At 46.2% G+C, this 13260-nt stretch overlaps 1 protein-coding gene across 1 annotated transcript in view; it reads right to left on the bottom strand.

Annotated features, from left to right (window-relative positions):
- The window catches only part of LOC132585551 (fibrocystin-like), a 28121-nt gene extending 18999 nt beyond the window's left edge, over nucleotides 1–9122 (bottom strand). The window contains exon 1 of the mRNA XM_060257470.1: nucleotides 8248–9122. Coding sequence (XP_060113453.1) covers nucleotides 8248–9122 — 875 coding nt within the window. The remainder of the gene's footprint in view (nucleotides 1–8247) is intronic.
- Between the last annotated feature and the right edge of the window lie 4138 nt (nucleotides 9123–13260).

Below are 13260 nucleotides of genomic sequence, written 5' to 3'. Positions count from 1 at the left end.
ATACATGAAAACCCTCGTTCAAATAGTTGGGATGAGTTCCAGTTAGTTTCACCTGCGGATTTGGACCATCCGGCCCACAGGGTGCGTGGCTTGACCCCTGACGTTCCTTGTCTGATTGTGACCAACACTTTCTGCCTTCACTGAAGAAGGCACTGCTTACAACTCTGGATAACAGCCGGCCTGATTTTAATTTTTACCCTTTTTACATGTCTGCTTGTGTAACTTAAATGCTGGCTGGAGTCCCAAAGCAGTGTATGGCATTTAGAAACCACAACTGCAATAAAACCAGGAAAAATGTGACGACTGTAAAGAAGCCAGGAACATTTAAAACCTGAAAGCCAACAGGGCACAATTAAAAATAAATAAAAGAAAGAACTGTTTGCAACCGGTGTTCCCTCTAAGCTGAAGAAACGTGAGCTCGCTCACAGATGCTTAGCCTCCAACTCACACATTTTGGTCGTGGCTCAAGAAAAAAAACGGCCTCAGGGCAAACTAATTTATGCAGGAGCTCACAACTTTAATACACGTAGCTCACAAAGTAGAATTTTTGCTCACAGGACTGGACAGCTTACAGAGAGCATTGGTTGCAACTAGAAATTACAAACCAACTAGGTAACGTATTCAGCTGAAGACGGTGACAAGTGGTTCTCCCTAGGGAAGGCATTCCAGAGTTAAAGAATGCCCGTTCAAAGCCCATTCATCTGCCCATTCAAAGCAGCTCGGACAGGGGAAGGCTTTGCAACAGAACCTTTGAAGAAGATCTCAAACACTGGGCTTACAGGGTTCACTGTAAGCTCCAGGAGGACTGGCTACATCAGGGGTGTGTGGCCTAATATGCAAAGGAGCTCCTTTGGTGTGGAGAGCCAGTTTAGTGTAGTGGTTAAGTGTGCGGACTCTTTTCTGGAAGAACCGGGTTTAAATCCCCACTCCTCCACTTGCACCTGCTGGAATGGCCTTGGGCCAGCCAGAGCTCTCTTATCTGGGAGAACCAGGTTTGATTCCCCACTCCTCCATTTGTACCTGCTGGAATGGCCTTGGGTCAGCCATAGCTTTCACAGGAGTTGTCCTTGAAAGGGCAGCTGCTGTAAAAAGCTCTCTCAGCCCCACCTACTTCACAGGGTGTGGAGGGAGGAGGTAGAGGATATTCTGACTACTGAAATTCGGATATTCAGAGTATAGGGTGAGATATAAATCCAACATCATCATCGTCACCACTACCACCATCATCAGAGCTATGTTTGTAGAAAAAGTCCAGCAGGAACTCATTTGTATATTAGGCCACACCCCTTCATGTCACTACTGTTTCACACAGGGCTTTTTTGTAGAAAAAGCCTGGCAGGGACTCATTTGCATATTAGGCCAGACCCCCTGACACCAAGCCAGCCGGTACTGCGTTTCTGTACTTTCTGTATCTTCTTCTTCTTCTTCTTCTTCTTCTTCTTCTTCTTCTTCTTCTTCTTCTTCTTCTTCTTCTTCTTCTTCTTCTTCTTCTTCTTCTTCTTCCTGCTACAAAATGAACCTTGCTGTTGAGAGCCCTTTTTGTTTCCTTGGGACACAATCTTTTGCACCAAAACTGTCCCTCCCTCCCACAGCCCCGCATCCCCCCCCCCGGCTGGGTCAGCAATAATTTACTTCACTTATACTCCACCTTCCCCTCTCCTCAGAGATGCAAGTTTGATGACAACTTAAAAACAAGAAAACACAACTAACAAGAAATCCAACAAAAACGGCCTTGGAAATTCCCACCGTTAAAACCACACGATATGAGCGAATTGTGTGATGGCGGTGCGAAAAGAGCAACCCTGCTTAGAAAATTAAGCTCCTCAAGGTGTAAGAAACAACTCGAGTTTCACAGGATAATCCTATATTTCCCTTGAAAGTTTTACAGCACAGTAGTGGATTCCTATAGTTGCCCATCGTAACCGAATGGTCCTTTCAATGACCATATGTGGACTTAGATACAATTTTATTTATTCATTATCTCAGGGGTGGGATTCTATCAGGAGCTCCTTTGCATATTAGGCCACAGCCCCTTGATGTAGCCAATCCTCCGAGAGCTTACAAGGCTTTTTTGTTGTAAGCTCTTTGGAGGATTGGCTACATCAGGGGTGTGTGGCCTAATACGCAAAGGAGCTCCTGCTAGAATTCCACCCTGCATTATCTATGTAGGTATGTGCCATCAAGTTGCAACTGACTTATGGTGACCCCTGCAAGGGGCTTTCAAGGCAAGTGAGATGCCGAGGTGGTTGGTCATGGCCTTCCTCTGTAGAGTCTTCCTTGGTGGTTTCCCATCCAAGACTTATGGGGACCCCAGCAAGGGACTTTCAAGGTAAGTGAGAAGCACAGGTGGTTGGTCATGGCCTTACTCTCTAGAGTCTTCATTAGTGGTCTCCCATCCATGAATTATGGTGACCCCTGCAAGGAGCTTTCAAGGCAAGTGATATGCAGGGGTGGTTGGTCATGGCCTTCCTCTGCAGAGTGTTCCTTGGTGGTCTCCCAGCCAAGACTTATGGCAGGCCTGGGATTCAGTGGGAGCTCACAGGAGCGCATCTCCTCAACCTTTCGGAGAGTTCCACCTCCTCCTTCCCACCTGGTCCATTGAATAGTAGGTGCAACTGCATAACAATCCCTGGATAAGTTCCACCACCTATTTTTCTACAAAACGACCCCTGCTTATGGGGACCCAGCAAGGGGCTTTCAAGGCAAGTGAGAAGCAGAGGTGGTTAGCCATGGCCTTACTCTAGAGTCTTCGTTGGTGGTCTCCCATCCAAGACTTATGGGGACCCAGCAAGGGGCTTTCAAGGCAAGTGAGAAGCAGAGGTGGTTGGCCATGGTCTTCCTCTGCAGAGTCTTCGTTGGTGGTCTCCCATCCAAGGACTGACTTATGGTGACCTCAGCAAGGGGCTTTCAAGGCAAGTGAGATGCCGAGGTGGTTGGTCATGGCCTTCCTCTGTAGAGTCTTCCTTGGTGGTTTCCCATCCAAGACTTATGGGGACCCCAGCAAGGGGCTTTCAAGGTAAGTGAGAAGCACAGGTGGTTGGTCATGGCCTTATTCTCTAGAGTCTTCATTAGTGGTCTCCCATCCATGAATTATGGTGACCCCTGCAAGGAGCTTTCAAGGCAAGTGATATGCAGAGGTGGTTGGTCATGGCCTTCCTCTGCAGAGTGTTCCTTGGTGGTCTCCCATCCAAGACTTATGGCAGGCCTGGGATTCAGTGGGAGCTCACAGGAGCGCATCTCCTCAACCTTTTGGAGAGTTCCACCTCCTCCTTCCCACCTTGTCCACTGAATAGTAGGTGCAGCTGCATAACAATCCCTGGATAAGTTCCACCACCTATTTTTCTACAAAACGACCCCTGCTTATGGGGACCCAGCAGGGGGCTTTCAAGGCAAGTGAGAAGCAGAGGTGGTTGGCCATGGCCTTACTCTAGAGTCTTCATTGGTGGTCTCCCATCCAAGACTTATGGGGACCCAGCAAGGGGCTTTCAAGGCAAGTAAGAAGCAGAGGTGGTTGGCCATGACCTTACTCTAGAGTCTTCGTTGGTGGTCTCCCATCCAAGACTTTTGGGGACCCAGCAAGGGGCTTTCAAGGCAAGTGAGAAGCAGAGGTGGTTGGCCATGGTCTTCCTCTGCAGAGTCTTCGTTGGTGGTCTCCCATCCAAGGACTGACTTATGGTGACCTCAGCAAGGGGCTTTCAAGGCAAGTGAGATGCCGAGGTGGTTGGTCATGGCCTTCCTCTGTAGAGTCTTCCTTGGTGGTTTCCCATCCAAGACTTATGGGGACCCCAGCAAGGGGCTTTCAAGGCAAGTAAGAAGCAGAGGTGGTTGGCCATGACCTTACTCTAGAGTCTTCGTTGGTGGTCTCCCATCCAATACTTATGGGGACCCAGCAAGGGGCTTTCAAGGCAAGTGAGAAGCAGAGGTGGTTAGTCATGGCCTTCTTCTGCAGTCTTCCTTGGTGGTCCTTCATCTGAGTACCAACCCTGATTAGCTTTTGGGATCTGAGGAGATTGGGCTATATTGAACCATTCCACATCCCATTTATTCTTTACGTGTGTATATAAATTGCTGTCAAGGTGCAGCTGACTTATAGGAACCCTAGCAAGTGGCTTTAAGAACATAAGAAGAGCCCTGTTGGATCAGACCAATAGTCCATCTAGTCCAGCATCCTCTCTCAAACAGTGGCCAACCATTTCCTCTGGTGGACCAACAATAAAATATAGAGGCGGAGGCCTTCATAAGAACATCAGAAGAGCCCTGCAGGATGAGACCAGTGCTCCATTTAGTCCAGCATTCTGTCTCACACAGCGGCCAGCCAATTCTTCTGGAAAGCTAACAACAGGGCATAGAGGCAAACACCTTAATAAGAACATCAGAAGAGCCCTGCTGAATCAGACCAATAGTCCATCTAGTCCAGCATCCTCTCTCACATAGTGGCCAACCAGTTCCTCTGGACAGCCAGCAACAGAAATTGTTGTTGTTATTTAATTACATTTATAGAGGCACAAAGGCTGAGGCCTTTCTTTGATGTTTCCTCCTGGCTCTGGGATTCAGAGAATTAGCACCTTTGAATGTGGAGGTTCCCCTCAGTCACTGTAGCTAGTAGCCATTGATAGACTCATCCTCCATGATCTAATCTATTTTTGAAGATGTTTATTCCTGTGGTCATCACTACCTTCTCTGGTAAATGAAAAGCAGAGCAGTAGTCCATCTAGTCTAGCATCCTGACTCATACAGTGGCCAACCAGTTCCTCTGGAGGGCCAAAAACAGGGCACAGAGGCCAAGGCCTTCCTAAGAAAATAAGAAGAGCCCTGCTGGATCAGACCAGTGGTCCATCTAGTCCAGCATCCGCTCTCACACAGTGGCCAAACAATTCTTCTGGAAAGCTAACAACAGGGCACAGAGGCCGAGGCCTTAATAAGAACATCAGAAGAGCCCTGCTGGGTCAGACCAATAGTCCCCTCTGATCATTTTTTTTTTTTTAAAGTACCAAGTATAGGGATGTCAGCCTCTTGGTGAGAACTGGGGATCCCCTGGAATTACAACTCATTTCCAGTCTAAAGACATCAGTTCCCCTGGAGAAAATGGATACTTTGGAGGGCGGATTCTGTGGCATTGTACCCCAATGAGATCCCTGCCCTCCCCAGGCTCTGTCCCCAAATCCCTGGGAGTTTCCCAACCTGGACCTGGCAATACTACCCTCCCATCCCCTGCCAGTGGCCGGGGCGGGGTGGGGGGGACGTGGCAACCCTACATTCTCCAACAAATGGACCTTGAGCTTGTTTGGAGGTTCTAGCAGGGGAGCGCAGCTATCATATACCCTTGACCGAAGAACAGTACACGCCTTCTATCTGGGATGGTTGTCCTCTTCCACCGAGTGTGCAGCTTCGGGAGGGATGCACATGGAGCTGTGACGGAGGTAGGGGACACCCACCTAGCCAGCCAGATCAGCCGAATCAACGCTGGCGATCAATGGGGTGACAGATGTCGCAGCCAGATCACTCTCACATCCAACCCGACAATTCTTCTTAGCTTCCAAGATCTGACAGAATTGGGCTATCCCACACCATCCCTCATCCCATTCACTCATTATAGCCATGAGTATTTGACCCTTTCCTCACCAAAACACTCTGCAGTGACTAGCCAGAAATGAAAGCAAGGCAGTTGAGTACTTGAGGAACGTGCCTTGTTTAACGTAAACAGCTCTATGCCAAAGGACAGGTGCTAGCTGACAGGCTACCGCAGTGTATCCCAAGGTAATACCACTTTAAGCTTCCCATAAACTCTTAAACAGCTTCTATCCTAAAACTAGACCGTAGGGTGGTAAGAGTTTTTTACGATATGTTATAATAGTGCAATAAATCTGTTAGCTTAAAATCGAATCTCCGTGGCCTTTTAGAGAAATCATCATTAAATGCAAGGCCCTCTTAATGATGCCATCCCGGTGAAATTGTTTAATCTGCAAAGGGGGTGAAAGGTCACCAAATGAATTTTTTATAATACATCAACTTGACACGCAATAGGGAAAACTGTAATAGATAAAAGCAAAGGAAAAGGGCACTGTCTTCTTCTGATAGGTCAATAGCAGCCAAGAGAGTCACTCATCCACGATTCCTTCAGTGCTGTGCTCCTTTCCCATTTAATATGGACACCCAATTAATACCTCGGCACCATAGACAACCTCATTTTAGGTGAATTATAGCTATTCCTTCCCCCCTTTCTCCGAAATGAAAGTGATCACAATACATCATAGCATTGTGCGAATTAACGTTAATTGATTCCAGTTACCGAGCGTCGATGGGCCACTTCTATAACCTGGGCCTTATTGGGAGGCTGGAAGGGATGGAAGGAAGATTAGATTGCCATGTCCGTTGCTTTGACGACGGCGGTCACCTGACGCCACGTTAGGGGCTTTGTACGGTTCTATTGCAGGCCCCAGTGGGGTCGTCAGTAAACTGGAGTGATGTCCAAACATCATTACATGCTGCTCCAATATTAAAGCAAAGGGATTAGCACCTTATTGCAAGCAACCTGGATTTGTCATTGTGCTGTCGTTATCCAATTTCCAGCTGATAATGTGACTGCAGCCCGCGGGCACAAGGTCCTCCAGCTAAAGAAAGAGTATAAAAAAAAAAATCCAACTGCCCAACAGCTAAATCCATTTAACTCCTCACTCACTGAACTTTCTAGAAACGAGGCGTTTTCTTAAGACCCCCGTAGGAAAGTACTAGTATTCCTGGTCCTGATTCTCCTCTGCCACATAATAATTTATTGATAGTTGACACTCTCCCATTGTAGTGGCTTCGTGCAGTAATGCGGTTTTTGACATCAGACGACAACAGGCAGTAAGACCATAGAGTTTCTGGGCGATTCCTAGAGCTACTCTTTGTTACTTCTGGTAAGGACTTCCTGTAAGTAAATGAAGCTGCTTAAAAAAACCAATCTGTCATGGCTCTGAATGGTAAGAGAAACAAGCCAAAACCTCCGTGTAAACAATGTTTCTAGCCGAATCTATAACAAATTCATAAACACTGAAGAAGACTGCAGATTTATAACCCACCCTTCTCTCTGAATCAGAGACTCAGAGCGACTTACAATCTCCTATATCTTCTCCCCCCACAACAGACACCCTGTAAGGTGGGTGGGGCTGAGAAGGCTCTCACAGCAGCTGCCCCTTCAAGGACAACTCCTGGAATAGCTATGGCTAAACCAAGGCCAGCAGTTGTAAGTGGAGGAGTGGGCAAACAAACCCGGTTCTCCCAGATAACCACTATATCAAACTGGGGACATCTTCCATTCAAGTCACTGCAAGTTGGAATCCAGAGGTCTTCTGCTAGACTATGGTCCATATTGGATTCCAACTTACAGCAACTTGAGCAGAAGACGTCCCCTTTGGAAAAGGAATAAGTAACTGTGTTGCCATTTGAACTTTACCTGTGGAATTTTTCTGGGATAGTTCTATCTGTTTGGCACTGCATCTGTTCCATGTTTGGGCATTAAATATTCTAGTCCAGGGTCTCCGCTATAGTGAAAGCAATATGAAGGGAATTCTGGGAAGCTCCTTTGCATATTAGGCCATGCACCCCAATGTAGTAGCCAATCCTCCAAGAGCTTACAAGGCTCTTTTTTGTAAGCTCTTGGAGGATTGGCTACATCAGGGGTATGTGTCCTAATATGCAAAGGAGCTCCTGATAGAATTCCACCACTGTTCTAGTCTATGTTTAATATTAAGACTGTTTCTGCTTAAGAATATTGAGTGTTTATGGATTTGTTATAGATTTGGCTGAAGCATTTACATTTTCAGTGTAAGTGTTTGAATGCTCCCTTAGAAAATCTAGTAATGCTGTTTTAAGATTAGACAGTAGCACTTACCTAGAATACATTATACCTACAACGGTTTTGCAAGGGAAATTTTTGAATACGCCCTACACTGATAGAATCTGCCCTTGTGACCTTAATAGGATTGATACATCCTTTCACACTCTGCTGGAATGCAGATTTTTTTTGAGATTAGGAGGGATTGCTATATTAAGCCTGTATTCAACTAATTGTCCCCCCATACTCCAGAAACCCTGGCTCTTTTGCTCAGTGATAAGGACCCTAAGAACACCCTAGCAATTGCAAAATTTGTCTCAGTCCTTTAGCCCTTGCATTAAAAAAAATAAGAAATAAGTTTATTCTGCTGTTCAAGATTCGTGAATCAATGAGCTTCTAATGGTACAAAAAGAAAGGAAATGGAAACTTACCTAGAATTTCCCTCTGCTGGAGTTGAAGTGGCAAAAACTGTTACCACTAAAGAGTCCACTGGCAATTGGATGGCTCGTTGAAGTTCACCGACCTGTTGGGCATTGACGAGAATGTTGGCCAAGCTGTTTAATCTCTCGCTTGAAAACGAGGAAACGAGATTGTCGTTCGGAAAGGATGGTGGATCACTGATCTCCAGGATTAGTACTCTTAAACCAGTCCCCCAAAGGGACCGCTGGGAACTCCCCGTTGAACCTATTAGGTCTCTCTGTTGACCAACTCCGTGATGGGTGAACATACAAGACTTCATAGTGGAACACTGATGTTTCTTCTTGGTGGTATTGTCCGCAATAATCTTTAATGTGTCCTCACTTCCTGACGAGTCATGGACTGTTCTGATTTGGCTGTGCCCAATCTGTAAAAAATCAACCAGACGCTCAATCACCATTGCCTGAATCTCTACTCCGATGGTCTCTGCTATAGTGAATGCAACATGAAGGGAATTCTGAACATATATCTCAACGGGGTCTTCTTGACTAATGGTAACATATAAAAGATTCTCCTGAAAGTTAAAGGAGTTGGTTCCTGTTATGGCATTTGCTGAGGAAGGGATGGAAGATGAAAGAACTGGCGAGATATACTTCCCTTTAGCAAAGACACGAAAGCTTCGTGGTGCATCATAGAAGATCGCTACGAGAATCCTGGTGGCATTGTTACCACTGTTGACATAAAGTTTTAAAGAGGGAGTCACTGCGGTGGCAAAACAAATCTTTGAGAGCTGGTTTGATGGCAAGATAGAGTAAAATACTGATGAATGTTTTGAGGCATGGGGAGATGAAATGGCATCACTGAAGATATCCACAAAGGTGCCGGTCATCAATACCGGGGGAGGGAATTTCCTATGAATGGCATTGGTAGTCACAGCATTGGTACCGATACTTTCCAAAATCACCATTGCATGGCTTGTTTCTCTACACAAGTACCCATCTACTGAAGCTCTGTAGACACATTTTCTGTCTTCTCTGTAAATGCCTGTTAAATAAATAATACGCCATCAACATAGATTTGCCAATTCTTATACTCACTTGTAATATTTGACTTCTTACTTGTAATACTTGAAGTTTCTCATAATAACAACAGTCACTGAAGAAATAAAGAACTGTGTAAGAATTTCAGCTTTCATCAAAAGTCTGCATTTAAGGATTCCTGACAGTTGTTAAACGCCTCTTTTTAAAAAGAAATCATAAAACTAATCCAGATGACAGTGGGAAAAGGAATACATGGAAAAGACATTTTTAAATGTTGACTTTTTCTGCTGATTTCAAAATCATCATTACATTAGAAACATGAACAACGAATATGGACTATAATAATAATAATAATATAACACTTGTGTATGACATTTTTAGTCTGCCTCTCTAAGTATGACTTCAAAAAGAAACCGTCTTTCCAAAACCGGTCCCGTTTCAAGTATTTCAGTAATGCGCATTTCCAATCTGAAGAGAGAAACAAACATGGAATCTCATAAATGTTTTCCAAGATCATGTTCCGATAGTAATTAATCTTTGGACATGCGCGAAAACTATTAGAAGATTTCTTTAATATTTGCACAAGCCACAGGTTTTGTGAGATTAGCTCAAATGCAATTGTTAGGATTTCCAAGCCAAGCACTTCATCCCATTTCTTCTGGAAAACTATTTCTCAAAAATGCTAGTTTCAGAGGGTACCTGCATCACTCTGCAGCAGAACAGCGAAATTCGAACCCAGCAGCGCCTTAGAGACCAAGATTTTGCGGATACGAGCTTTTAATAGTCAGTGTTCCCTTCATCAGATATTGGAGCACCGACTCTCAAAAACTCATACGCTGACAATCTTGTTGGTCTGCAACATGCTAGTCGCCTCAAATCTAGCGCCTTAAAAACATGAGTTTCCCAATAAGCAAATGCGAATGTATTATAGTAGGGGCACAAAGGCGCTATGAAAAAATGGTGAATTATGACAATTTATTGCTGTTACCCCTTTATGACATGAAACAGAATGTACCAAATGTCAGGTTAATGACAATTACTCCTCCGAACGAAATTTTCATCTAATATGTCTTAGTTGTAATATACCGAGGTCGGCGATGGGAGTCCCAGAGTTACAAACATTCAGGCTGACTTAAATTGCAACTTGTTTGAAGGCAGAATCCTCTCTTTTGCTTATGTTCGGGGGGGGGGGGGTGTTGCAGCAGGAACTCCTTTGCATATTAGGCCCCATGCCCCTGATGTAACCAATCCTCCTGGAGTTTACAGTACGCCCTGTACTAAGAGCCCTGTAAGCTCTTGGAGCATTGGCTACATCAGGGGTGTGTGGCCTAATATGCAAAGGAGTTCCTGCTACAAAAAAAGCCCTGCCTATAATATATTCCTTTACCGTTAATCAGGGCTCTTTTTCTAGCAGGAGCTCCTCTGCATATTATGCCACGCTCCCTGTTGTAGCCAATCCTCCTGGAGCTTACAGTAGGCCCTGTACTAAGAGCCCTGTAAGCTCTTGGAGGGTTGGTTACATCAGGGGTCTGTGGCCTAATATGCAAGGAGTTAGGGTTGCCAAGTCCAATTCAAGAAATATCTGGGGACTTTGGGGGTGGGGCCAGGAGACATTGGGGTGGAGCAAAGATCAAGGCTGTGACAAGCATCATTGAACTCCAAAGGGAGTTCTGGACATTACATTTAAAGGGACAGCACACCTTTTCAATTCCTTCCTTCCATAGGAAATAATGGATAGGGGCACCTTCTTTTGGGGCTCACAGAATTGGACCCCCTGGTCCAATCTTTTTGAAACTTGGGGGGTATTTTGGGGAGAGGCACTAGATGCTATACTGAAAATATGGTGCCTCTACCCCAAAAAAACAGCCCCCCCAGAGCCCCAGATACCCGCAGATCAATTCTCCATGATTTTCTATGGGAATAAATCCCCATAGGGAATAACAGAGTTCCCAGCAGACATTTCCCTCCCCTCCCCCCGCTTTCTGACGACCCTGAAGTGGGGGGAGGGCCTCCAAACCGGGGGATCCACTGCCCCCACCTGGGGATTGGCCTGGGGAAACTTTCTTACAGATTTCAAAGTCATATTTCCTTGCATTCCTGTGTGCACTCCAAGTATTCATGGCCTGATGTTGCCAATCCTCCTGGAGCTTACAGGGGTCTTAGTACAGGGTCTACATTTGTACATCAGGGCATTTTTTGTAGCAGGAGCTCCTTTGCATATCAGGTCACACACCCCCCCCCTAATGTAGCCAATCCTCCAAGAGCTTACAGTGGGCCCTGTACGAAGAGCCCTGTAAGCTCTTGGAGGATTGGCTACATCAAGGGGTTCTAGCCTGATACGCAGAGCAGTTCCTGCTGCAAAAAAAGCCCTGATGTACGAAACTGCATGGAGGACGGGTGTTCACTGTAATGCAAACAGGGCTAACGGAGAGGCTCCCCCAGGAGTCTGGATGTTAAATGTGCTTTCAAAGAATGTAGGGTGATTTCTTTGAATCTGCGTGGCTTAGTTAGGGTTGCCAGCCTCCGGGTGGGGCCTGAAGATCCCTTGGAATTACAATCGATTTCCAGACATCAGAGATCAGTTCCCCAGCAGAAAAAAAAAGGTTGCTTTGGAGGGTCGAATCAACAGCTGTGGTGGCCAAACTGAGCTCGTGGCTCTTCCACCCATATTGTGTCGCTCTTGAAACCCCCACCACCCTGTCAGCCAACTTGGAAAGGCATATCTCTCTTGAAATCACTTCTCCAAGCCAAGTCAGCTGGCAGCCTGGAGAATGCATTTAAAATTAAACTTGCTTTCTTTTCACCTCCCCTCCTCTCCTCCCTCATCTATTTGCCATCCTTCCTTCCGGCTCTCAATCATCTGATGTTTATTCTATGCGGCTCTTACGTTCAGCAAGTTTGGCCACCCCTGTTCTACAGCATTGTACCCCAGTTAGTCCCTTCCCCAGTTCCACCCCGAAATCTCCAGGAACTTCCAAACCTGGAGTTATCAAACCTGTAACCTGCTGAGGGAGTTCCTTAACTGATCTTGTACAAACCACTGAGTCACTCTCATCTAGGGTTGCCAATCCCCAGGTGGGGGCAGGGGATCCCCTGGTTTGGAGGCCCTCCCCCCGCTTCAGGATCATCAGAAAGCAGGGGGAGGGGAGGGAAATGTCTGCTGGGAACTCTATTATTCCCTATGGAGATTTATTCCCATAGAAAATCATGGAGAGTTGATCCACGGGTATCTGGAACTCTGGGGGGGGGCCTGTTTTTTGGGTTAGAGGCACCAAATTTTCAGTATAGCATCTAGTGCCTCTCCCCCAAAATACCCCCCAAGTTTCAAAAAGATTGGACCAGGGGGTCTTATTCTATGAGCCCCCAAAGAAGGTGACCCTCTCCATTATTTCATATGGAAGGAAGGCATTTACAAGGTGTGCGGTCCCTTGATATGTAATGGCCAGAACTCCCTTTGGAGTTCGATTATGCTTGTCCCACCCTTGCTCCTGGCTCCACCCCCAATGTCTCCTTGCTCCGCCCCCAAAGTCCCCGGATATTTCTTGAATTGGATTTGGCAACCCTACTCTCATCCCTGCCAATGACATCTCCCTTCTGCCTTTCTCCATTCCTGACCCTGCCTGTGTTTTTTTTGTCGTGGCCGGGATTCCCATTAGCGCCACTTCCACTCCTATCCCTTGCGCCCCCTCTCTTCCCTTCGTGCTTCCGAAGGGCCTTCTCTCTGCCAACCACCATTTCGGTGGTCAGCCATTTTCAACCCCTCCCTTCCTCCCCCCCCAAAAAAACGTCATTTACGATTTGCCACAAAACAAGTCAGTCCGGTTAGTGGCGCATCAGAGAGAGAGAGAAAAGGGAACTCCGTATGAACTTGCCGCTGAAGGCCTAATCTGATTATTTCCTCATGAAAATCCAAGCAGGGGTTCTTGTAAGGAGGGCTGGGAGGGGGAGAAAAAGAAAGGCCAGCTCACAGCCCAATCTCATCATCAA

The sequence above is a fragment of the Heteronotia binoei genome, chromosome 1, assembly GCF_032191835.1.
Source record: "Heteronotia binoei isolate CCM8104 ecotype False Entrance Well chromosome 1, APGP_CSIRO_Hbin_v1, whole genome shotgun sequence".
Classification (NCBI taxonomy): Eukaryota; Metazoa; Chordata; class Lepidosauria; order Squamata; family Gekkonidae; genus Heteronotia; species Heteronotia binoei.
The sequence above is the reverse complement of the archived record's forward strand: the minus strand, read 5'-3'. Positions and strand labels throughout refer to the sequence as shown.